At 47.8% G+C, this 26,297-nt stretch overlaps 1 protein-coding gene across 8 annotated transcripts in view; it reads left to right on the top strand.

Annotated features, from left to right (window-relative positions):
- MCF2L2 (MCF.2 cell line derived transforming sequence-like 2) overlaps positions 1–26,297 on the top strand; it is a 312,428-nt gene that overhangs the window by 238,754 nt on the left and 47,377 nt on the right. For all 8 annotated transcript variants that reach the window (XR_012646857.1, XM_075004498.1, XM_075004497.1 and 5 more), the window contains 5 exons: positions 8,931–8,997; positions 11,907–12,022; positions 14,471–14,540; positions 22,139–22,231; positions 22,735–22,827. Coding sequence is in view for 7 of the 8 variants with exons in the window: in XM_075004498.1 (XP_074860599.1) it covers positions 8,931–8,997; positions 11,907–12,022; positions 14,471–14,540; positions 22,139–22,231; positions 22,735–22,827 (439 nt within the window). In the remaining variant the exon portion in view is untranslated. The remainder of the gene's footprint in view (positions 1–8,930; positions 8,998–11,906; positions 12,023–14,470; positions 14,541–22,138; positions 22,232–22,734; positions 22,828–26,297) is intronic.

Raw genomic sequence — 26,297 nt, 5'->3', positions numbered from 1 at the left:
TCTTCTCTTGGCCCAAGTGGCCGGTGGTGGGGATATCATGGGCTAACTTCATTATGGCCCGTCGGTGGCATTTCAGCACCAGTAGCTGCATTCTTTGCTCCCGGGTGTGGGGGTCCTGGTCCACCCAGTATAGCCTGTCTTGGCACAGCTCAAAGTGGGGCCACTGTACCACTAGGTGGGGGTCCGTTGCTACCCCGTCGACTGCAGCGACCTGGGCATAGGCCCGGCTTAGCGTGGGGTCGTCCCTCTGGTCCTGGCAAAAGTCAGAGGTCACCCCAACGTTGGGGCCGGTCCCCCTTGAGTCCTCGGCTGGTCCTTCAGTTAGTGGTTCAAGGTCTAGCCCCGTCCTTTCCTCGGGTGGATCCTCCAGCGTATTCCCCTCCAGGACAGGGGTCGCTCCCCCTTGAGTCCGGTGGCCGGGCGGAAGATACCAGCAAAGCCTGGCCAGTCCCAGCCTAATACCACTGGGTACACCAGTCGGGGCACTAGACTGACCACTAAAGCTGTGTCTACACGTGCATGCTACTTCGAAGTAGCGGCACTAACTTCGAAATAGCGCCTGTCACGGCTACACAGGTCGGGCGCTATTTCGAAGTTAACTTCGACGTTAGGTGGAGAGACGTCGAAGTCGCTAACCTCATGAGGGGATCGGAATAGCGCCCTACTTTGACGTTCAACGTTCAACGTCGAAGTAGGGACCGTGTAGACAATCCGCGTCCCGCAACGTCGAAATTGCCGGGTCCTCCATGGCGGCCATCAGCTGGGGGGTTGAGAGATGCTCTCTCTCCAGCCCCTGCGGGGCTCTATGGTCACCGTGGGCAGCAGCCCTTAGCCCAGGGCTTCTGGCTGCTGCTGCGGCAGTTGGGGATCCATGCTGCAGGCACAGGGTCTGCAACCAGTTGTCGGCTCTGTGTATCTTGTGTTGTTTAGTGCAAGTGTGTCTGGGAGGGGCCCTTTAAGGGAGTGGCTTGCTGTTGAGTCCGCCCTGTGACCCTGTCTGCAGCTGTGCCTGGCACCCTTATTTCGATGTGTGCTACTTTGGCGTGTGGACGTACCCTCGCAGCGCCTATTTCGATGTGGTGCCGCGCAACGTCGAAGTTGAACATCGACGTTGCCAGCCCTGGAGGACGTGTAGACGTTATTCATCGAAATAGCCTATTTCGATGTTGCTACATCGAAATAAGCTATTTTAATGTTGGCTTCACATGTAGACGTAGCCTAAGTGATGGGTTATCCCTGCAACGGTCAGGGGCACCCTCACACTGGGGTATGGATGCACGTCCCCATGGATGCACTGCAGTTGAATGGTCCCTAGAGCGGGGTCAGCCTCCAGGCCGGCTCGCTGGCGGACCAGGGTCTGGCTGCATCCTGAATCCACTAAGACGACCGTGGCCTCAGTTCCAACGAGGACCGGGACCGTAATCGTGGGTGCCTGCGGGGGTCGGGCCCTCCTTTCGGCCGCCCATACCCAGCCAAAGCTGCAGAACTGTTCTGGGCAGCCTCTTTGGAGATATCCCCATTGTCCACAGATGAAGCAGGGGCCCAGTGCAGGTAGGGCCCCCCCCGGGTCTGGTGTCCTCCTGGACCTTGTAGCCGCACGTTGGTAGCCCCCTTGGGTTCCCTTTGGGGGGCTACTGGGTCCTGGCTTCCGCGGTAGTCTCCGACGGGGACCGGTTGGTTCCTGTAGCAGGCCGGGTAGTTCGGAGCGGGGCTCCCCTTGCTTCTCGACTCCACGGCGAGTGGGCTGTGAAGACTGGGCTGAGCCCGTGGGAGCCTCCAGCTCCTCCGCGGCGAGGAAGTCCTCCATGAGGTTGACAGCAGCCTGAACAGTGGTAGGTCGGTGGCGCTGCACCCAAGCCTGCCCTCTTGGCAGGAGGATGCAGCGGAACTGCTCCAAAACGATCTGCTCCAAGAGCTCTGTGGGCGTCCTCACCTCCGGTTGCAGCCACCCTCGGCACGCATCCCTCAATTCCTGTGCCACGCACCGTGGCCGAGCTCCTGGGGCATAGGTCAAGGTCCGGAACCGTCGGCGGAATGTCTGGGGGCTAACATCCAGGGCGTCGAGGATGGCTGCTTTCACCTGGTCGTAGTCTTGGGTGTCTTCAGTAGATAACGCCCGATAGGCCCTCTGGGCTCCCCCGGTCAAATAAGGGGCCAGCAGTGTAGCCCACTGGTTCCGAGGCCAACCAGCCACCACCGCTACTCGTTCAAAGGTGACTAGGAAGGCCTCCGGGTCATCCACTGGCCCCATCTTTGTTAAGCGTACCAGCAGGACTGATGCGGAGCACCCCCGTGGGGCTCCCTGCTGTGGCTCTGCCGGCAACAGCACCAAGGCTGCCAGTTGCTGTAAACATTGTCTCTGGTGCTCTTGGTTCTGGGACATCAGTTCATTCAGCAGCTGTGTCTGCTGCGCTCCCAGCTGCTGGAGCAACTGCTGTTGCTGCTGTAGCTGGGCAGTCCGCTGCCTTTCTTGACTGTCAACCAAGTGTTTCAGCAGTTTGTCAATCTCCATCGTTTGGAGCGGACACAACAACAAACACACAAAAAAACACAGCATATAGTTACTCACACCTTCTGGGTGCTGCTTCTGCTCTGTGGGCCCGTGGGCCCACTCCCTCACCCCTTACGTCAGGGGTGGGGACCGAGTACCCACATTCTCCACCATGTGTAGGCGCCTGGGGCTATGGCAGTGTCCGTAGCTCCGGGCGGGACCGCAGCCACCCCGGCTGTCCCAGGATGCTCAAGGTCTGTAGCACCAGCCCAGCCCTCAGTTTAGGGCGGGGCAACAGCCCACAGTTTGTAGCAAAAGCCCAGCCCTCATTTCAGGGCGGGACAGCAGCTCACAAGGGTTGAGGAACAAGCCCAGCAAGGGCTCACCCTGTGAGGGAGGGGGGTGGGGGGTCGCAGGCTCTCACATCACTGCAACCCGGTCCGGGGCCCTGTGGGTCGCTTACACACGGCCACGGCGGTGGGGATCCAGGCCGCAACAGACTGCCATGGGTTCTGGTGCAGCGTTCCCCGGGCCACTTCCTACCTCCACCTCCACTGGGGGAAGGTCCCTGTCCATCTGGTCGGGGGTCCCGCGGGGTCAGCCTCCTCCAAATCATCTACCTTTGGGGGCTCCGGCCAGTCGGTCATCTCCACACCATTGGGGTAGTCCGGCGACGGTAGCACGGTGGGTCCGAGGTGATCCTGGGCCTGGGGGCTGGAGGGGTCCACTGGAACTCCGGGGAAGGCTACTCCTGGGGCCTCGTGGTTGCTAGCCCCCGCCTGTCTGGCTGCGCCTGGGGTTTCCTCCAAGGAGCGGGTCCTCCACTGGCGTGAGGGTCCTGGCAGATCTGGGAAGTCTGGGTGGGTCCCCTGGGGCATCTGGATTCGTAGCTGTCCGGGCTGGTCTGGGCCTCTGGGTGCTTGCTCCTCCTGACCGGCCGGGTGGCAGTGGGTTCTCCGCCCCTGGCGTCTGGGAGCCCGCAAAGGCACTCCCTCCCTGCTTGGAGGCCCCGGCTTTAATGGGTCCTGCACTCTGCCCTTGGCCCTTCTGGCTCTAGGACCCACCCTCTGAGGGGTGGGCCACTGGTGTTCTGGCTCCGGGCCCGCCCACCAGCGCTTCTGCATAGCCTCCTCTGCCTCTGAGTCAGCGGGAGGCCACAGTGGCTCACTACATGGGACATGTTTCAAAAACTTGAGTTCCAATTTTCCTCTCTGAAGTCCATCATAATATACTTGACATAATTCTGCTGACTTTAGGAAGTTACTCATCTATATATGTACACAAATGTAAATAAGAACAGTCTATGGATTGTGGCCTGTAAAGAGTGACCACAAAAATATATATACTCGTGTGTGACTGTATGTGGAAAAATCCCACAGTTGTGGGTACAACCGTGTGAGTGTGCATTATAATAGAAGTTTATTTATGCAAACATAAGATTTACCTATGCCCATGAGGTGTGTGTTTGTGTGCATACCGACATACTTTTTTCCCCAGGCTCTACTCCCACTTCTCTCTTCATGGACCATTTAATGGTAATACTTACCTCTCTGTTGAAACTGATAAAAGGATACCAGATGTGACGCTCTCCAGTGTGAGCTAAATCGGGACCACCCAACTTCTTTCAAATAGGCCACCAAATAGCTATCAGATGCGTTAACAACTTTTAGCCACTGGTGAGTGACCTTAGCTAAATTTTAACTGGTCCTCTGAGACTTATAATTTATATTAATTACGCTTACTGGTTTTTGGCTTGGACCAGTCTTTGATGATTATCTACAGGAACATATTCCTATGGGCCACATCTACACTATCCCGTTCTTTTCAGAAGGGGCATTGTAATGAGCGAGTTGGGAAGATGCTAATGAGGTGCTTCCATGAATATGCAGCACCTCATGAGCATAATTGCATCTGTGTGCAATTCAAAAGTGCCGCTTTCGTATCGTGTACCACCCGTGTAGATGGGGGCCTTTCGAAAGGACCCCCTGGACTTTGAAAGCCCCTTCTTCCTGTTTGGTTTTAGGAAGAAGGAGATTTCGAAGTCCAAGAGGTCCTTTTCGAAAAGCCACCATCTATACAGGTGGCACATGATTGGAAGGTGGCACTTTCAAATCATGCACAGCTGCCATTATGCTAATGAGGGACTGCTTATTCATGGCAGCGTCTCATTAGCATCGTCCCAACTCATTCATTACCATGCCGCTAGTGTAGACATAGCCATGCTGTATTCGTTATTTCTTTCTAATTTCACTATCCTTTGCAACACTAAAAAGCTAGCCGAACATCCAGGTGAAAGACAGTAACTGCATGCACCTGGCTAGCACAGCTGTTAAAGAGCTGCGTAACCAGAAACAGCTTTATTTGTTGCAACTTGGTAAATAAAGCAAGTCACACTATGTTCTGAAAAGACTTTTTGGGCCAAATAACACACTCAGCTCTGTGTGTGCACAGCTCCCATTGAAATCCCTGGAGTTGCATGTGTGTATCTTGAGGCAAAATTTGACACTAAAAGCTGAAGTCTGGCACAAGTCAAAAGAACCCAAAGAAAGATGCCCAGGGCTCAGTCAAGAATCCTTTAATAAACCATTACTTCTATATTCTACAGTAAGTTCGCAGAACAGTGCTGTGCCCCTGTTCGAAGAAGGGGTATGTTTTACCTTTGTGTTGGAATACTGCAATACAATGATACTTCTTAGACTGAGGCCCCGTTCCCAATCCCTGCTTTACTGAGCTCGGCTGAACTCCATTGCAGTGTTGTTGCTTTTTAAAAATGGGGCTTTTTATTAATACCAGTACTAGCAAGCAAACTTGATCAAGATACCACCGTACGTAGGATGACATTGTAGGGGACTTCAGTGTTAAAGATGGCATCAGAGTGCAATGTAGTTGTCACTGTTTCCATAATATATTCCAAGAGGTAATAAACCTACAAACACTGAACACATTCAGATCTGAAACAGAAATAGAATAATATGTTAATAATTTCCAATGTGCACCACATTAGGTGTGAGTTATGAGTTGTCTTATGCAAATACCACTGGTACTGCAACATGGCTTGGTCTGATATATTGGGCAGTTGGTACAGCTATGTGTTGTTCCATATCTCAGGTCTCTTTGCAACAGCAATAAAGCTGCTGTTACATATATGGAGCTCCTCAGACAGAGCTAGTTACTTGCACGTGGAGCCTCCAACCTGGGGCTTCAGGAGCAGCCATGTTCCTACCCTTCCTCTGGTGGAATGATCATGGTTGCTTACCTGGGACCAGTGTTGCCTGTGTAACCCCAGAGACACTGAGCCCTCTATTCTACAGCCTTTGCTTTTAGCTCATGGGGTAGAGCACATAGCTTCAGTCCCTAAGGTCACAGGTTCATTCCCTCGTGCTGATAACCTGGGTCCATCGATCTTACGCCTGTAAGCCTGGTGCTTGAGCAACTGTCCAGGAGAAATTCAAGTACCACCCAGCTGATTGGCAGAATGCTCACAGCTAGGTTCTTGTTTCTGTAGGTAATGCGCATTCGCACATGCTTTCGTGCACATAAAAATTTATTCTGCACTTGGATAGAACAAATCTGCTCAGAGGGAAAGAAAGCTTAGTAGCAACATTACCAAGGACCCATGAAGTTCAGCCCTGGTTTGAGGCTCCACCCCTGTAGTCTTATTGTTCAAGTATCAGAGAAGCTAGTTGGCCTGCTGGCCCTATGGCAGCCAGCTGCTGATAGAGGAAGCTCTCTGAACCATGGCTTTCCACCGTGTTCTGGATTGTGTGCCTTGTGCTTCTTGTGCCAGCTGCTTGATTTCCTGGTGTGACTCCTGGCATTGGAGCAGTGGTTCTGACCTCCAGTTTGTCCCCTGACTCTGACCTCCTGGCATAGCTGCTGACTCCAGGCACCAAAAGCCAGCGCCATCCCCCTTCCTCCCAGCACCTCCCGCCCGCCTGCCGGAATCCGCTGTTCTGCAGCATACAGCATGAGGGCGAGGAATGGGGACAGGGTACTCGGGATGGGGTGGAATCGGAAGGGAACAAGATGGGCAGAGCAGGAAGAGGGGGAGCACGTATGGTACGTTGGTGGAAAGGGTGGATTGGGGGCAGGGGCTGGGGCTGGGGCTGAATAAGGGGTTGAGCACCCTGGGAAAAGGAGGAAGGTGTCTTCTGTGTCTCCTGGTATCTGTCCTGAGCCAGCTGACTCTAGTCTTGTGACTGTGGCCACTGGCTGTAACTACTAGGTCTGATTGCCCATAACCTGAGTGTAACAATATGGGTTTATCTGAGGAAAAAAAATCTAGTTATGTTTTGTTTACAATCCAAGTAATTTGACTGTCACAGTATATGTTGCATCTTATTTTCACAGATATTTGTGCAAACCATTATAAACCATGTCGATACTGGGGCAATTCAGCAAAAAAGTTGCAGTATAGCTAATGCTGGTTCAGCCCCACTAGGTTGGGAGGCCTGGCATAGATGGGAGGCATCATTTCAAGTATTGTGGTCTAAGTCTCCTCAAAGCAGGTGCAATTAGGGTTGCCGCCTGTCCTAGGATGATCACTTTTTTGAGGTAGTTGGTCTGGGAAATCTGTAGGGTTGCTCAGTACAGACTGTCAGCTGTCCAGTAGCATGGGCTCAGCATTATCCCAGAGGTCCTGTTTTGCTGTGTTTTTTTTTTTTTAAACTCCTGAGAGACACCTCCAGATTTGACACAAGGTCAAATCAATATGTGATACCAATAGGCAGAACTGAACCCAGGACCTCTGGAATTTTGTGCATGGACTTCTATTGTTTGAGCTAAAGGCCACCTGACTCTCAGGTAAGGCTGTAGCAAACACATTCTTACTCTCTGTAAATGATCTAAGTGCCAATACATGGGATTGTAAACCACACCTAGTAGGTGTGTGGGTTACAAATACAGTTCATAAAATGCCACTGACACCCAGACATACTCTAGGCTAAGATTATGTCTTTATTGGAAAAATAGATGTTTTTTGACTACGGGACAGGGGTGCGCAAAGTGGGGGGGGTGCAATATTTTGTAAGGGGGTTGCAGCACGATCATCTCCCCCGACCTCCCCGCAGCTTCTGCTGCCTCCCCAGTACTCTACTTCCTTCTCTGTGGCCTCCGCCACTGCTGTTGCTAAGGGAATGAACACACAGACACACACATACACACACCTGCCACTGGGCCAGTCAGCAAATTCTAAGGCCCTGAGGCAAGTGGTGGGGGCAGATGATGAGTTCCTGGCTTGATGAAGTACCCTCCTGGGGTCCTCTGAGCACCCCACAGAGCTTCCCAGCACCCACTTTCTGAGCATCCCACCTCCTTTCCGAGCACTTCCCCCTCATCCCTTCCTGTGGTCCTTCCTGAGGTTGTAGGGAGGGAGGTGGGACTGGCTAATTGCAGGGCCGAAAAGCCGGGGTGTGACCTAAAAAGCATGCTCACCCCTGCTATAGGATATGTTACATCTGTTTGCAATCTCTCTGAAAAATCAGAATGGAAAAATGCTCACCTCCCATAGTTTCCTCTCGGTTGACACCACAAATACCATTTTTCCACTGAGGCCCTCTCTGCTTTACAAACTTATGTTGACATTATTGTTTCCATGTGCCTTGGGGGGAAAATAATTTGTCTCCCTTCTTATTTCATAACAAGGAAACAAAATAGAAATAAGACTAACGTAGGAATATGAAATCCTTTGTCTTATTGGCTATTGAAATATTAGTACTAAAATTATTAGAGGAACTCTCTTCCCCTCCACCGCAGAGGAACCTGAGTGACCCAGATAAATCTCAAAGTCTCAGAAATAAGCGTCGAGTTTCATTTTAAGTAGAAAATATAACTGAGTTGGAAAAATACCACCCCAGTGAGGCGCTTGGCCCTTGAAAGCTTGTCTGCCACATCTGGGGTGTGTCTACACTAACAAAAAACTTCGAAATGGTCATGCTAATGGCCAAATCGGAGAATACTAATGAGGTGCTGAAATGAATATTCAGCGCCTCATTTGCATGCTGCCGGCCATGGCACTTCAAAAGTGCTCCTGTTCACTCCCCTACAGCTCATGCACATGGGGGTCCTTTTTGAAAGGACCCAGCCAACATCAAAATCCTAGGAATAAGGGGATTTTGATGTTGGCAGGGTCCTTTCAAAAAGGGCCCCCGTGTGGACGAGCCGCAGGCGAGCGAACTGCGGCACTTTCGAAGTGCTGCGGCTTGTGGCATGCTAATGAGGCGCTGAATATTCATTGTTTCAAAGTTTTGTAATTTCAAAGTTTTTTGTAAGTGTAGACGTAGCCCTGGTGTTGAAGAATGAGGGTAGGCTCACTCTTGGTGTCATAAATTATTTGTGGATAATCCTGAGGTGGCGATATAAAAGAAACAGATAATTAGTGCTTTGTAACATTGGTAGCTATTAAAACACTCTCTCTTTCTCTCTCTTTTTTTTTCTTTAGCCACATAATAAATGAACTGATCGAAACAGAGCGGGTTTATGTAGAAGAACTTCAAAGTATAATAGAGGTAAGATGAATACTTGTCTGCAAACTTCCAGTATGTCTCTTCTGACTTATTAATGAATGAGCAATAAACTCATGCATTACATTGATTTGTACCTTTCAAAGAACCCCCTGTGAGAGGTGCTGAGCACTCACAGCTCCCATCCCTTGTTTATATGGCACAGGTTTTACAGTATAAGACACTTCAGAGAAGAAGGTGAAGAATTACAGCTATTTGACATATTTTACTTTCAAGAATTAGGTAAGGGAGGCAGTCGTGGTGCCCTGTTCAAATTCTGTCCCCAGAACTGGGGAGCAGAATGTTGCTCCTAAAAGGATCAGCAATGAAGTAGTTAACAGCATCACAACTGGGCTTCAAAGTCTACACTGAGTTTTTAGTTTCCAGTGTCAGAAGGAGCTATTGTGGTTATCAGCTCTAACCTTCTGTACAACTAAGGTTGGCAGAATTTGATTTCTTTTTTTTAAATCATTTTGATAGATAATATGGGTGTTTATTTTTAAGAATTGTTTTTTAGATTTGTAGCTATTTAAATGCTCACCGTAGCTTGAAATTATGTGGGTCAGGCAGTGATTTAATGACATTGACACTGACATTCAAAACAACAGTCTTACAAACACAAAAATACAAATTGTCAGTATCACATGTCAAAACATACAAGGTATATTCCTTAAATCACCAAATCATACTTTTTTTAACTGTTCATTTACTGTTTGTGTCAAACCCAATTCAAAGGTCTAAATCACTAGATTTTGAGTCTAATAAATTCTCAAGCAGCGTTGTTCTTACTTTGCATATCTGTCAATTTTGATTATTATTGGTGGAAATTTTTTTGTCTGTGGATGACGAGGTAGATGTTTACTGACATTTACTGATGAAAAGCAAATCCCTACAAGCCAATGTATAACACAGGTCATAGAACTTTCCCAAAATAATTCCTTGTGAACTAGAGCATCTCTCTTATAGAACCATAGCTGCGTCTACACGTGCACGCTACTTCGAAGTAGCAGCACCAACTTCGAAATAGCGCCTGTCGCGTCTACACGCGTCGGGCGCTATTTCGAAGTTAACTTCGACGTTAGGCGGCGAGACGTCGAAGTCGCTAACCTCATGAGGAGATAGGAATAGCGCCCTACTTCGACGTTCAACGTCGAAGTAGGGACCATGTAGACGATCCGCGTCCCGCAACGTCGAAATTGCTGGGTCCTCCATGGCGGCCATCAGCTGGGGGGTTGAGAGATGCTCTCTCTCCAGCCCCTGCGGGGCTCTATGGTCACCGTGGGCAGCAGCCCTTAGCCCAGGGCTTCTGGCTGCTTCTGCAGCAGCTGGGGATCTATGCTGCAGGCACAGGGTCTGCAACCAGTTGTCAGCTCTGTGTATCTTGTGTTGTTTAGTGCAAGTGTGTCTGGGAGGGGCCCTTTAAGGGAGCGGCTTGCTGTTGAGTCCGCCCTGTGACCCTGTCTGCAGCTGTGCCTGGCATCCCTATTTCGATGTGTGCTACTTTGACATGTAGACGTTCCCTCGCTGCGCCTATTTCGATGTTGGGCTGAGCAACGTCGAAGTTGAACATCGACGTTGCCGGCCCTGGAGGACGTGTAGACGTTATTCATCGAAATAGCCTATTTCGATGTTGGGTGCACGTGTAGACGTAGCCCATGTCTGTTGAGATGACTGGGGATCATTCATATCTCTCTTAGGACAAATACGAAAAATATCAATGGGGCCAACTTAAGTAGATGAGCTTTGTGCAGAGGATCTAAGGATAGTTGGGGTGTGTGTGCAGATCTACCTACTGTCTACTCCTCGAAAGGACAGCTGACTGGCTGTTGCCTACTAGGCGTCAAATCTTTGTCCCTTTGGTACTCACTTCTTCCTTAGGTCTGTAACAGCCTGAGTAGTTGATGGCCTTTGGTGTATCCTGAGAGGCCCACCTGTTTTCTGTCATCTATGAGAATATAGATGTGGGGTAGAGCTCACGGTGGTGGTTGTTTGGAATAGATTAACTTCCTTTATACCTATGTTGTTGCTTCGTTATTTGAGCTGCGGGAATTGACATGTTAATTATTTATTGGTTAATCAGTATGGTTTTAATGGACTGTGAAGTGCTCTCAGAGTGCTCATCTCTGACAGTCTGTAAAAATCCGAAGAAACCCCAACAAACATAAACTCTCCTGTGTGGAGATCCCTGTGCAGCAGAACTAAAAGGAACCTGTTATGCTTAAGGCCTTCCTTTCCCACAGGTCAGGGCCAACTTTAGACTCTCAGGCTATGTCTACATTTCAAGCTGGAGGTAATTTCCAGCTTGAGGAGACATACTTTTACCAGCTTTGATTGAACTAGGATGCTAACAATGGAAGTATAGCCATGGCGATGACTATGGGAGGAGGGCATAACTGCCTGGGTACATACCTAGAATCTTTGGATAGGATCACATGCAGGTGGCAAGCCCTTTCTCCTGCTTCCATTGCTGCAGCTACACATCTGGTGTAACTGCACTAGCATGGCCAGTGCTAGCCTGAAAATGTTTCTTCAAGCAGGAAATTACGTGTCCAGCTCAAATCACAGATGTTCCCTCACAACTGTTGTTTCTGTCTGCCTGTAAACTCAGTGCTCACGCTGTTCTGGGTTGGAGCATCATCATCACAATTCTAAGGGCTAGGTGCTGAACAGAAATTTAAAATCAGCAGGAACTGATGGACCACCAGGGAAGTGCTGGTATGGGAAGTCATCATGAACCAGTTCGATATGACCTCTGCTGTGCTTCGAGAACAAAGAGCAAATAGGATTTGGGTCAGATTGTGCAATTAGGAGCTGTACATAGCAACACTATCACCATAGTAAATGTCTCAGTGGATCAAGTGCAGAATTTATTTTTCCTAGTGAAAGCTGGCCTGTTGTTCTTTCACTCTCCATAGGGCTATGCTGCAGAAATGGACAATCCTGACTTAATTCATCTGATCCCGTCAGCTCTTCAGAACAAAAAGGAAATTCTCTTTGGCAACCTCCCAGAAATCTACGAGTTCCACAACAGGCACGTGCTTACTGAATACGCTAATGCATACAATGCTTTATCGCTTCCACAAATAAGCAGATAAAAATGTAGTCCTCACCTTACCAGTGCGTGCGTCTCCCACAATAGAATCCTGCACATTGTAAAAGACCCATGGGGTCATCCAATCCATCTCTTCGTTGTATCTCATTGTGCATGCCCTAATGATTTGTACTGACTTCAGTGGTTTTAAATGTCCCAAGTAAAAGGCCACCTATCCCGTTCCTTGGGACACTAGTATATGTTGTGAAACCAAATACTGCAGCTATCGGGAAAGACACTCATTTTCTTCTGCTATCAGGAAATTTTTCCTAACATTCAGCCTAATTTTTCCTGTTTTTATGGCATCCCATTACTCGTAGGTATAATCCCTTTTTTCGCACTCCTTGCTTGGTGTTGACATCTGTCAAATGTTTATCAGTGATGTGCCTTCCAAGATCCCCTCCAAGATCCTTGTCTGCCTTGAGACATATACCTTTTGCTCCCATCTGTTGTTGTCAGCCATCAGTGCAGCTGAATTCATGCTGAAAACACAAATTTAATTTAAAATAAGTGCAGGGTCCTTTAAATCCTTACTAAAAATGTCTCATGGTTGCTAAATGCTGCACCTGACTTACTGACAATAAACGAAGTCAGTGCCATGGACAGGTTAGTCCTGGGGGCCAGTTTGGCACTGAGGTGTGTTAATCCTGGGTATGGATGGGTGTGTTTGGGGGTGAGAGAGATTAATCCTGGGGATGGGGAGTGAGTATGAGGCTTAGAGGAGTTAATGCTGGCAATGGGGGTGGGGGGGGCCTTGTGGCTGAGAGGGCTAATCCTGGGGATAGGGGGCAGATTTAGGGGCTGAGGTGGGCAAAGCCTGGAGATGGGGGGCGGGTTTGGGGGCTGAGGGGGATAGAGCCTGGGAATGGGGGGTGCGGGCGTGGAGGATTGATACGAACATTGCTGCTTCCTGGTTAAGAGCCTATCCCCAGTGTTTTCCTTGTCCATTTGCTCTCTAGTGCAGGGATGAAAGTAACTTAAACTCTCTAAGTGGTACAAATCATTGTGTGTGCGCTGTTCTTAAAAGAGGGCTGACAAAAAGGATGGTTTGACATTATTTATTAAAGACTGTCTCATATTCACATGCATTGCGGCTCTTGAATTATTGATTTTGTAACTGAATTTGAAAACATGGTTCTTCTTACTATTTTGGTTGCAGACCCCTGCACAGGGGGATGCCAACAAACCCTCCCACCCCCCACCAGATACGTGCCATCTTACACCGCACAGGACCTTCTCTTGAACAACACAAGGTCATTAATTAGTTTGCCACTTCCTCATAGGTTAGGTAACATGCACCAGCCTTTGTAAGATGAGCAGATTTCCCAAGTGTTTTGGACAAACTCACTGGTAAACTTAAAACATCAAAATAAATTTTATTAATGACTGAACAATAGATTTTTTTTGTAAGTGTGAGCTGAAGAAGTTAGAGTTAATTACATAAGAAATTAAAGTCTAAATCCTAAATTTCATCAAACTGAGCAAGATTGGAATCAAACTTTTTCTCACCCCATTAGGTATTGTAAGCAGTTCACAGTTCTCAATACACAGGCTGAATTCCCTGCTTAGCCTGGGATCAGACTCTCCAGTTTAAAGTTATTTCTTTCAAATGTTCTTGTTGCCTTTATGCCACTGTCCGTTATTTCATTCTCTCAGTTCATGTGTCTGGAAAAGATATTGGCTCCAACATGGAGTCAGGCATCACATGTCCTGATATCAAAACAAAAAAGCAGTCCAGTAGCACTTTAAAGACTAACAAAATAATTTATTAGGTGATGAGCTTTCGTGGGACAGACCCACTTCTTCAGACCATAGCCAGACCAGAACAGACTCAATATTTAAAGCACAGCGAACCAAAATATTGAGTCTGTTCTGGTGTGGCTATGGTCTGAAGAAGTGGGTCTGTCCCATGAAGGCTCATCACCTAATAAATTATTTCGTTAGTCTTTAAAGTGCTACCGGACTGCTCTTTTGTTTTAATTGTATATAGACTAGCATGGCTTTCTCTCTGTCGCTGTGCCCTGATATATTGCTGAAGTATCACAGAGTTCAGCAATCCATACTGTTGATGGTTGCTTAATACCTATCACAGTTTAGGGCACCTTCCTTGTTGCTAGCCAGGGCTGTCTCCCAGATACTTAGCATATCTCAATAACCACCACACAGCAAAATCTCTTATCTCCATATCCACTGATGATACACGTATGTTGACAGTGCCGCGAGTTTCAGCGGATCATGGCTTTTCAAAGGAAGCCTCACAAGCCATACTTGGCATAAAACAACATAATCTCATCACAGAGGTGAATATGGGGGTTCCAGAGTGTCTGATCCCCCACACCATGTAAACATACTGGTCTTTTTCAAATACCTTTCTTCTCTCCCTCTCAGAATTTTCCTTAAGGAACTGGAAAATTGCATTGAGAATCCTGAGCTTCTCGGACGGTGCTTCTTGAAAAGAGTAAGTAAACAGCGGGTTGATGTAAAACGGAGAGCCTGGTCCTACAGCGCTTGCTTACATAAGTATCCCTGTTCACACTCAGTGGTGGCATCCATTGGATGTCCTTGTGTGAGTGAGGCACACTCACATGAGTAAATGCTGCCAGATTGTGCCTGGGTCTAGAAAAGTTGGGTACTGGTAATTGAAGTAGATTTTGAAATTGGAGTCTTTGGGTTGCCTTAATGACAGGAAGGGACCCTGCCATTGACCCAGGTGACTCCATGGTCACAGTAGCCATGTACACCCCAAACACAGCCCCACCCGGGGTAAGAGTGGCTCAGCAGCAGATCCTCTGGCTCTGCCCATGCCCTATCTTGTCAAGCCCCAAGATGTTGAGCTCCACAGTGTACAGGAAGCTGAGTCTCCTAAGGGCCCCTTCACCATCCCCTGGAATCCAGTCTGTTCCTTCATGCAGCTGACTTTACCAGGGCTGTGGCTTGCTGCCTTTGAAGTCAATAGGAGTTCTACCATTAACGTAGATGAGACCTTGTCCCTACTTGCTCACAGGACTCAGCAACGCAAAGGAAGGACAGACTGGAATGGAACTCCTGGGTCACAGAATCCCATCCCCTGTTATCTGAGGCAAGCCCACCCTATAATCCCATTCGTATGTGTATCAAGCTACTTAGGCTGTTTGCTCCCACTAGGCCTGATGGGAAACCATTCCTGAGTCTCTCTCCTCTGAGGCTTAGGGACCTCCTAATTTTATTCAGAGTAAATTTTTACCCATTTGTTCTTGTGCCAGCATTGCTCTTTACCTTACACAGCTTTTCCCCCTCCCAGGTCTTTAATCCTCGTATGTTTTTATAGACAGGGTTCGTACTCCCTCCTAGTCTTTGTTGCCTTAGGCTGAACACCAGCGTTCTCTATAAATCTGAGTGCTTGGGTGGCTATCCAGGAGAGGTTCGGGTGCCATACAGCAGGTTAGCAGAGCACCCACAGCCACCCATAGCCAGCAGCATGTTTTTTCTACTGGTGGTGCACATCCCCATGTGTCTCAGTGCACACAACAAAATTTATTCTGCCCGTGGATGGAAAAATTTGAGGGTGCTACTGTGAAAGTGACTGACATCTGTTAGCCCCAAAATATTGTGTTATGCTTGGTAGTTCTGTGTTGCAGTGTTTTCAGCTGGGTTTTCTATTTCCTTAAGTCTATCAGGCAGGAGAGCAATTGATGAATTATTGCTCTTCCTAAAACTGTTAGTTTTTCTTTAACAAGCCTCTAGCTGCCATTTACTGCATATTTAAGGTAAATGTGCATAGTCTTACACAGTAATCAGTAATTACATGTGTAAGGAAACAGCCTGTCTACTCTAAGGAAATTAATAAATGCTTACTGTGACTAAGACGTGTTACAGGTTGAACCTCTCTAGTTCAGAACTCTCTCGTCCATAATCTGGTATGATTTTAGTTGCTGCCAGACAACCACTTATCATGGATGTGGCCAAGTTTCCTATGATCCCAAATTCGATACTCAAATTTGACACATTAGTACTTGGTATAAACAAAGACAGCAATTATCTCATGCATTACAAGGACTGCATCCCTTCCTTTGATGTGCATAATTATCTCAGGCAAGACGCTTAACATCCCCCACCCCTCGCCCCCCTCCTTCAGTCCTATGTACTTGATTTGTCAGTTTTTATTGCAATTTTTTTGTTTGGACCTCTGTGCTATATAACTGGAGCTGGATGGGAAATTCTATAGATCTGAAGACTTGGGTCTGGCCCATGAAAGCTAATCACCTAATAAATCATTTTGGTAGCTGTTAAAGTGCTACATGACTGCTTTTTTGTTTTTTTATGACCCCATAATGTTTGTTTGCAGCCGCCAGTCCTGGCTCTCTGTGTTCTGTGCTGTTATTTAGCTGTAATTTTTCCCTTAAATGACTCCTAAGAGTGCAATAAGCAGTGAAAGTGTTGGTAATACTGCTAGACAGCATTGACCGCCTGCGGTTCAGCAAATTCTCTCATTCGGCACCGGTCAGGTCCCAAGTGTGCCAGATTAGAGAGGTTCAACCTGTAAAGCAATCTGTTGAATAAGAAATCAGACTTTTTCTTCCCATAATTCAAATCCCTCACTGTGAGCAAAATCCTCACTCTGGGATTTCCTTTATAACATAGTAACTCTTCTGATTCAAGGACTTTCACTGGTGTCGGACTGTTCTTAGAATGACCAACAACAGTTCCAAGAAAACTGGTCTGCACTTGGGGAGAAGCATTGACAGAAGCATGACTGTACATTTGTGTTCCCTGTGATTTGGCAGCTTTCTCCCTCCTACTGAGAAAAGGCGTGTGGCTTGCTCCTGTAGTTACTGAAGGCAAAGTTCCTTCTGAATAGAAACAAACCTTGTTCTCTGTGCTTACTGAAATTAATGGGGAAACTCACAATGCTTTCAAAGTGAACAGGGTCGGAACCCAAATTTTGTGCAGATAGTGTATGTAATGAACCAAAGTTTCAACCAAGTAAGGAATTCATTAGATTTCTTCAATGTGCCAGCTACCATTCTTTAGTCCCTCTGAAATCCTATGTATATCAAGCCTGGAGAGTTTGCATGGTATTTTACAGACAAAACACAGCAGGTGCTAACTGTAAAATGTTGACTGTAGATTATTTAGATTGTAAATAGTCATGTCGAGTAAGCCATGTGCTGACTCACCAGTGATTTACTGCAGCTTTACATTGGTGAAATCCAATGAGTGGAGCACCAGCTGGAGTCAAACACTAGTGGATCAAGCCTGATGAACAAATGATACAGAATATAGCCTGTTGTGGGTTTTTTTTGACTGGTGCTGTATCAAGAAAACTCCCTGTGGCCATGGCTGAACACATGGCAACTTACAACAGGATTTTCTAACTAGTTAAAGGCTGGAACACATTCTAACTTGGGTCACTAGCAATGTCCCTTCTACATTTTTCCATTTTGCATTGTGCACCAAGGCATGTGCGGATGTGCACCACCAATAGAAATGCATGCTGCCAGCTTGGGGCAGCTGTGGGCTCTCAGCCAATCAGCTGGGTGGCACCTGCAGCTCTCCTGGGCAGCTGCCCAAATGCTCAGTTTACACAGGTCACCGGTAACATGGCTGAGTTTCTGTCTCAACAATAGCTTTTCTCCCATCACAAAGGAGTTTGTGCATCAATGGCCTGGCTGCATTTACACCAATGATTATGGGAAACCATTGTCCCACAATAGGCCAGCTTGGGAGAGAATGGTCCAGAGACATGCACCTGTCTGGTGCTGATCACTCTGAGCCTGGCCTAGCAAAGCATTACAGCATGTGCTTAAGTCTAGAATGGGGATATTCAAATGCTTAGAGCAGAGGTGGGCAACCTGTGGCTCCCTGCTCTGCTGCGGCTGAAATAATGGAACTAAATTTAATTGGTTTAATAGCCGGAGGGCGGCAGGAGAGATCCAGCTGTTAAACCAATTAAATTTAGTTCCATTATTTCAGCATGGCAAGGCAGGGATCCACCTGCACTGCAGGTGGGAGAAGTGAGCAGGAGAGCTCGCGGGAGGGGCAACCGAGTTGCTTCTGCTGGAGCCATGCACTCTGCAGAGGAGGTGAAGGGGCGGAGCAATGGGCAGGGAGGTAGCAGCCACGGAGGAGCACCAGCAGGGCATGTAGCTGGAGGAGATCATTGGCTGAGACAGGTTAATCCTGAGGATGGGGAGGGGCAGATATGGGGGATTAAGGGATGAAGCAGGTAAAGCCTAGAGATGGCGGGGGCAGGTTTGGGGCTGAGAGGGGTTAAATCTGGGGATGGCGTTTGGGGCTTAGTAGGGTTAAGCTTGGGGATGGGGGGGCAGGTTTGGGGGTGAGGTGGGTAAAGCCTGGACATGGTTGGAACTCATATTTTGAACTAGTACAAATCATGGTGTACACGCCATTCTTAAAAGAGGGGTGACAAAACGTACGGTTTGACATTATTCATTAAGCACCCTCTCGTATTCACATGCACCGCGGCTCTTGAAGTATTGATTTTTGTAACTGAATTTGAAAAAAAAATGGCTCTTCTCGCTCTTTTGGTTGCAGACCCCCTAGCTTAGAATTAAGCAAGTGCTGGAGTGCTTTGCTGGGTTGGGGTCAGCATGCTTAATATCTTCCAGGACTGACCCCATGGCGCAAGCATCAGTAACACATGGGACAGTGAAGGCTGTTAAAGTCAGTGGAATTCCTGTAGTTGCTACAGGGGCTGCTTACCGTATGATGGATGTCGTGCCAGCAAGAGAGCAGGACAGAGGAATTCCCAAGCCACAGACACAGCGAATGCTCTGTTTGTACTGCAAAACCCCCAGCCAAAAGCGTGTAAGCCGTTCAGCAATGGTGTGCCAGCCAACACCTCTGGAAAGGTTGAAACACAATAGAGAGCTGTTAGGAATGAGTAATAACAATGTTTGGGCACCCTGTAGAGCCAGCCCTGCTACTACTTTGTTACAGGCACATGGGTAGAAGCTTTAGCGTATGTGAATGATCCTTAGAACCCGTTCTTTGAAAGATCAAATGGGATTGGAGGATACTTAACTGTTTGCAGGAAATGCTCAGAGCCTGGTGTGACTGCGTCCTTACTGACAGAGGAACATTTCAGAGGAACCAGCAGTTGCAGGAGGCAGCTGGTCGTCTCCTCTGGCAGAAGCACATATAAAATAAAGCAGTTTGTGACAGGTTCTTGTCAGGTGCAGAATGTCAGGAGTCCTCCAAGGGACACGTTAAGGGCCAAATTCCTATCTCACATACAGCCACTCCTCACCTGCCATTTGCGCATAGGTGCCATGAACACATTTGAGCTAAAAAACATTTATAAAGCACGTTAAGATCGTTGGATGGGCAGCACCAGAGAACAGAAGATACTGATAGACACAGCAGAGGTGAGCATGATAGAAATATAAAGGCAGATCTAGCGCTGGAAACCTTGGAGTGGAACATTCCTGAGCTTCGAGATGTTCGAGATCTGGCTCTGAAATGATACTCTAACTGTTCCCCATCTCCAAGGCTGAGGCTCTTCCCGGGCTTGCCGTAATGGAGGGCTCATTTGGAAGAGACAGAATATTTGTCTGAGTTGGTGTGACCTTGATTTGTGCAACGCTGCATATGATCTTTGCACAGAGGCTGCAAAATCTAGGCCAGTGACTAAGAGGTTAAGCTTTGCTTTCCCTTCTTTTGCCAGTTGGCACAGTTGTTTTTCTTTTTGTCCCTCTGCTGCTCCCTCACTGAGCGTGTCTGTTTTCTTTCCGCAAGGGGCATTTAATCCATGCTTGATTACCCTTCCTGATTCCTGAGTCCTCTACCCACTGCCACTTTCCTTCCATGGCAACATACATAAACAATCCTGTTCAGGCCAAGGAGGGCTTACACATCACTTTGAAACTGCAATTGTGTAGTCGTAGAAACACAGTGAAAGTTGGCATTGGCCTTCTCCCATCCCCTTTGTATCTAATCCTTATGAGAGATCCCAGCTTCGTGCTCCAGGGGAAGGTGACAATCCCACAACATTCCTGCCAAAAAACTATTCCTGGAGAGAAATTCCTCGCCAACCCCCAAGAGGCAGCATTGCCTCGTGGACTAAGTTCAGGACAGACAGACAGGAATTTCCTGCATTTTACTCCTGCTTCTGTCCCTGATTCATAATAGTCTGGTCTACACTGCAAAGGGAGGTTGCATAAGCTGCCTTGCATTGACTTGGTTGTGCATCTGTCTACACTTAATTTGTCTTCCATGAGATAGCTCTCCATTAAACTGACATAGTAACATCACCTCACAGAGCAGCAGTGAGTGATGGTCCATGTACTGAGGGCGATGCAGGTTGGATGTAGACAATGAGTTACCTAATTGACCCTAACAGTCCTCCAGCAGCTGTCCTACAATGCCCTGTACTGACTGCTCTGGTCAGAGTTGTGAACTTCACTGCCTAAGGGTCATGGAGACTAGAAACTCCCTCCCTCCCACCTCCCCCACCCATACACAAACTTCTGTAAAACTCTGAATTTTGGAAATGCCTTTTCCTGATTGCCCATCTTGATAATCACACCTAGTAGCTCTCCTTTCTTGTGTGCAGCTCCCCAACTGATCATGCTGGCTCCCCACTCTAGATGCGCTCTGGTTTGGAGTAGACAGGAGATATTGGATATCTTGGATCTGTAGAGAGATGAGGTCACACACATTTAGCCACAGACCAGCTGCAGGAAGGCAGACACCTCTGAGCAGATTGTACAGGGGCTGCAGCATCACAGGGATCACAGGCCGTGCTGCGTCATAATAAAGGAATGTATCAGAAGTCATTCTGGTGCTGAGCCACAGATCTGCTGCTATCACAGAGAGCAGCGTGCCATACTTGGAGGAGACCTCAGCACCATCCCACAGACTCGGAGTGCTAGCATAGCCATTGAAAAGTAGGTCTTGTAGTGGGTGGGAAGGTGGGCTGGTGTCAAAATAGGGATGTGCATGACAGCTATGGCTGCTTCGCTATTCAGGAACCCCATTGCTGCAAATCCTTCAGCATCGGGGGACTGCTGCACAGCAGCCACCACATGATCCTTGGTGGGCAGAACACCCAGGTACAGTGGCATGGGATCCATGACGACTGGGAGTCTCCTATCTGCTGCAGCCTTCATCCACCTTCACAGCCATTGTAGCACTATCCTTGCTATCCTCTGCCTGTTCTTCCGTTGAGGACATTTAGGATCATTCTTCTTCTGAACCATCCCACTTGACCTTGCCGCCATGGTGGTGCTGTCAGCAGTACAAGACACCCCAAGGCATCACTCTTGGGTTCACTGGAATACGCAAAGCCCACTCACCACGACAAGGTGATGATCCGGAGAGTGGGTCCACATGGAACAACATAAGGGAGCCTCATTTTTCAGAAAGCTCTGACCATTCACCCTCTGAAAATCAAGCCTCTTTTGGGTGCATCAAGTTGAGCATCCAAAGATAAAGTAGCGACCCACCAAACAGCTAGTTGCTTTTGAAAATCTTGGCCAGGATTGTTAGGTTTATATTAAGTAACAATCAGGCACGCTCTTCCAACGATCAGGGGACTCTACAAACATTCACAAACTCAAGGCAGTGTGTTCAGAAATGTCTACTCACTATCGGCCATTTTGGTGCCCAGTGGTCTATTATTTCACAGGTGAAGTCAATGGGAGTTGTGGGAGTTCGTGCAGCAGCTGTTTCAGTTTCAGTGCCCAAAAACTGAGGAAGCTAAATTAAGTGGTCAATGGGAAAATATAGACCCCGTTGGTTCGCCCAAAATCACGCTGAGTCCATGGCAGAACCAAGAATTGAGCTGACATTTCTCAGTTCCCAGCCTTTCAGTCTAAAGACTCATGTGCCCGTCCTTCACCTGTAACTTCCTCCTCCCAACATCCATCCAAGCTAATCTTGCTAGCATAATGAAATAGTAAAAATGAGTTTATACAATAATTTTTTCCCATGGAGATTTATTGTCAGGAACTAGTTCAGTGTTCCATATTTGGAATGGAGAAAAGATCTGGTTAATGATCAAAGATTTGGGCAATGTTTCCTCCTGAGATACTTTAACTTTTCTTTCTGTTTTAGAAAGAGGATCTCCAAGTATATGAAAAATACTGTCAGAACAAGCTGAGATCAGAGTCCCTTTGGCGACAATGTGGAGATAGCCTCTTCTTTCAGGTAGAGTTTAGTTACAGCCTGGCAATGCAAATCTGTCAGTCTCTTTCCTCATCCATCTCTCTTTAGAAAGTTTCTGTATTCATGTCTGTCCATTTTTAGAAGTTACAGGGGAAAATATATTTGTGTGTATACATTATAATTTTGGGAAGCTCTTGGCAACCATGTCAATGAGTGTTGTATCAGAGACTCAACAGACTGGCAAATGTAATTCCTGGAGATGAACTTGTCTCTTTAGTTTTGGTTCTAGGTCAGATCTCGTACCAGAAGGGACTCTTTCACAGAGCCAGGTTTATTGAAATTTTGCAAGAAGGTCTTACAGGATTTCAGCTCCATCTCACATGAAGCCAGACCTTGGCTCTCATTCAGAGATGTTTATATTATACACAGAACAGCGGGGAAAACCCCTTTGAAAAACTGGCAAGTGGAATCAGTCTCAAGTGATTGTAACACTGTTCCATTTCTAAGAGTTGTAGTATGATTTCCTCATCTTTTATCTCTTACAGGAATGCCAGCGTAAGCTGGATCATAAACTTTCACTAGATGCTTATCTCTTGAAGCCAGTCCAGAGGATCACTAAGTACCAGTTGCTTTTAAAGGTAAATAAATCTAAAGGACATTTTGCATAACAACGCCATTGATTTTGTTGTGCTTTGACTCTCCTATTGACTGTCTCTTTTCCTTAAGCAACTCCACAGCAGCACCTGCTTAAAGATGATACTTTAAATAAAGTAGCTCAACTATAGCAATGCTAAGTTGACCAGGCAGGTGGAAAGATCTAGTCAAAGTAAGGACTCTTTACAGAACCAAAATGAGAGCTGAGTCGTGACAGCTCTCAACTCACATGTGCTGTCAACTTTCACTAAAGCCAATGACCATTAAGTGTACCTTGCAGGCTCATGTCCTAACAGGCGCTGCAGACTATTAAACTGGAGCTTAGGTAGTGCAACAGGGTTCCCGAGTCAGCGCTGTTTCACTGTAAACAATGGTGTCACTTTTCAGTTTTCCACAACAGAATAGAAATGATCTACAGAAATGGCCATCCCAAGGGAGGTGGGGGCTGGGGGAAGCCCTCCCCTTACCCCAACTGCAGGGCCAGGGAAGCCATCCTGTCATGCTGCAGTCCCCGCCCCTTCCCCAGCCCTACCCCTGCTTTGTCACCTCCTGCAAGCAACACTGCTTGGGGAATTATAGGACCTGGTGTCACAGCAGTAGTGGTCACCCACTCACCACACAGGCAGCGGGAGCCGGAGTAGCTCTCTGCCCTGCCCCCGCTCCCAGCTTCCTGCTTCCCCCATACTGCCAAGCTTCTTCTGCCCATGTGATGAGTAGGGGGGCAACCTCTGCAGCCACAGTGCCAGGCCCCATAATCACCTGGCCCCTCCCACCCATAGGACAGATGAGGCAGACACTGCAGGGCCTCCAAAAATGCAGGGTGTAGGGAGGCCACCCCACTTCATCCTATGGACAGGATGCCTCTGCTCCTGAGTTCTAATCAGTGGCAGAGCTCCTGTTGACTTCAGTAGGTCCAGGATTTCACGCTTCCTGCACTTCCTGTCTGGCTGTGAATAAATTTACTCCTATCAGAATTCCTCCAAGGATGTCATTTGGGCCTGTTTCCCCTTTTTCAGGTCCCAACTCGGGGCAGATTGGCCCTAAATTATCAGACAGGCTAAACATCCACTACTCACAGTTGACTTGCGTTAAAGTTGTGGGTACTTCACAGGTTTGAAATTCAGGTCCAACCTGAGCCACCGAAAGGGAAGCACAAAGACCAGTGGCCTTTATGAAAATTTTGGTCTTAATTTCTGTTTCCATTGTCTCCTCTGTAAAAGGGGGACAGTATTTTCTCGCCTCTCTTAAAAGCCTGTTTTGAGGACTTATCGGCTGATGTTATAAAGCATTTTGACTGTAAAAATGATATTTAGTGCTCTGATGTCCACTATGGAGCTCAGTATACTATCTAGAGACAGGGACTTGGTGCAAACGGACATGGCTCCATTAAAATCAATGAAGTGCAGGGGGGCTGACAGACGTTCGGGGTCCCTGGGCAAGGTGTAGGTGGTAGCTCCACACTCCTGGAAGTGCCAGGGCCTCAGGCAGAAGGGGCAGGACTGGAGGCAGCTGGGTCCCAGTGATGCCCAAAGAGCATTGCCTCCCTCAGCCCTCAGGGCCTCCCAGAATGCGGCATTTGGCGCTCTGGCAGCAATTTAAAGGGCCCAGGGCTCTGACCACCACGGCTCCTGCAGTACTGGTGGTGGTAGCAGATGGAAGCCCTGGCTCCTTTTGAATCACCGGGCTCCAGGACAATTGCCCTCTTTGTCTTGCCCCCCCTGCCCGCACTCTGATCATCAGGCCTGGTGAACTGACACCAGTTTATGCCATTGGAATGTCTGTCCAATCATTTACCTGTTCATCAAATATCAAGGTGATTGGCTATGTAGTGAACCTTAGGATACATAGATTGAAGAATCCCCAATACCAGTGGTGTCTAATAAGAATTCAAAGACCGCCACACTTGTGGTTGTTGTCCTTCCATATTCACCACAGCCTTCCCCGCACACTGTAAATGAATGCCCTCCCCCTCCTCCAGAGCCAGGCACTCCCAGCCCTCCACAAATAAATGCTCTCCCCAAGGCTGGAGTGGCCAGAGCTGCCAGGATTGCCACTGCCAGGGCCTCCAGAGCTGCTGCTGAGGCCCCTGGGGCCACCACCACAGCCGACTGCCAAGTGGTGGGGTGCAGGCATGGCGTGGAGGGAGGGCTTTGCCCACATGCAGCTCTAGGAGGAGCTGCGTTTTAAGGCTCCAAGAGCCACACGTGACTCCAGAGGCAGAACCACTTCCCCACAGTGTCCTGTTCACCACCTGAAGCACATGGAGAGCGTATTGGACACCGCAGCTCAATGCAGCAAATAGTCCGAATCGCAGTGACTTTCACGGAGTTGCGTCTTTTTCTTCTAGCAGTAAATCTCACTCACGTGCTTCCAGAAACTGTAATGGTTTTAAGAGAGCAAGTGAGGGAGTTTAAAAGAAATGTGCACAATCGGCAGCAAAGTGCTGTCAAACTGCGTTCTCTATTTAGCTTGAAATGTACAAGTAAACAAAAGAAAGATTAGATCGAAGAGTGCAGTTCTGAAGCAGAACAGGCACAGCCATTGGGGGATCAAATCAGGTCAGACCAGTTCTGTCCAAACCTCACAGTACATTTGGAAGGACGCTCAACGCGAAAAGAATTCTGAAAGCGCCGCAGAAGCAGCATGTTAAACCCCTTTGGGACGGAGCTTTGGTGAGGGTGGGGAAGGATTGTAGACAACCTTCCACAATTAGAAATGGATAATAAAGGAGTCTAGTCTTGGTAAGCAATGGTCAGGTCGGCTTTTAGCTCCTAAAAAATATTCTGTCTCCTGCCTGGGTAACCAGAAATTAGCAGGGAGGAGGTGAATTTTATAAGTAACAATGAGGCCGTAGTTTTGTTACGGGGACCTCCCCATGGCATTTCATCTCTCAGTGGCCATGAACAACACTGCTGAGACTAAGCAATATCTTTATTCACATTTCCTTGCCTAGATACAATGCACAGGCTGTACTGTTGCTGGCTTTATAGCTGGCAGAGAAAACTGAGCTCAGTGGAATTGTTGCTTATTTACTGGTATACAACTTAGTACAGACCCAATTGTCCTGACATTCCATTGCTCTTTGTGCTTCTGAAATGAAGCCTGCAGTTTCCCACTCCAGTGCTCACGTCATAGTGATAATACATTCATAGAGGACCGGTGAATAGTTGACAAACCAGAACCCTTCTGAGCTCGTTGGGGTCACTAGAAATAAGGTGAGCTGCTGAAACTTTTGTCTCATCACTTGGTAACCAACATACTTACCTCCTGGTGCCCAGTGAGTTAATAGGTGAATCCTCCAAGGTGGATGGAGCCAGCAATTATGTCTTTTCAGCTCAATGTTACAGGTTGCTGAGTAGCTGCTCCAGGCCCTCAGTGGCATGAAGGGCCTCCAGCTCGTCTCAGGTTCAAGACTTCAATGTCCACCCTGACAGGCTATTTAAAATCTTTTTAA

This window comes from Carettochelys insculpta, chromosome 10, assembly GCF_033958435.1.
Source record: "Carettochelys insculpta isolate YL-2023 chromosome 10, ASM3395843v1, whole genome shotgun sequence".
Classification (NCBI taxonomy): domain Eukaryota; kingdom Metazoa; phylum Chordata; order Testudines; family Carettochelyidae; genus Carettochelys; species Carettochelys insculpta.
The sequence above is the reverse complement of the archived record's forward strand: the minus strand, read 5'-3'. Positions and strand labels throughout refer to the sequence as shown.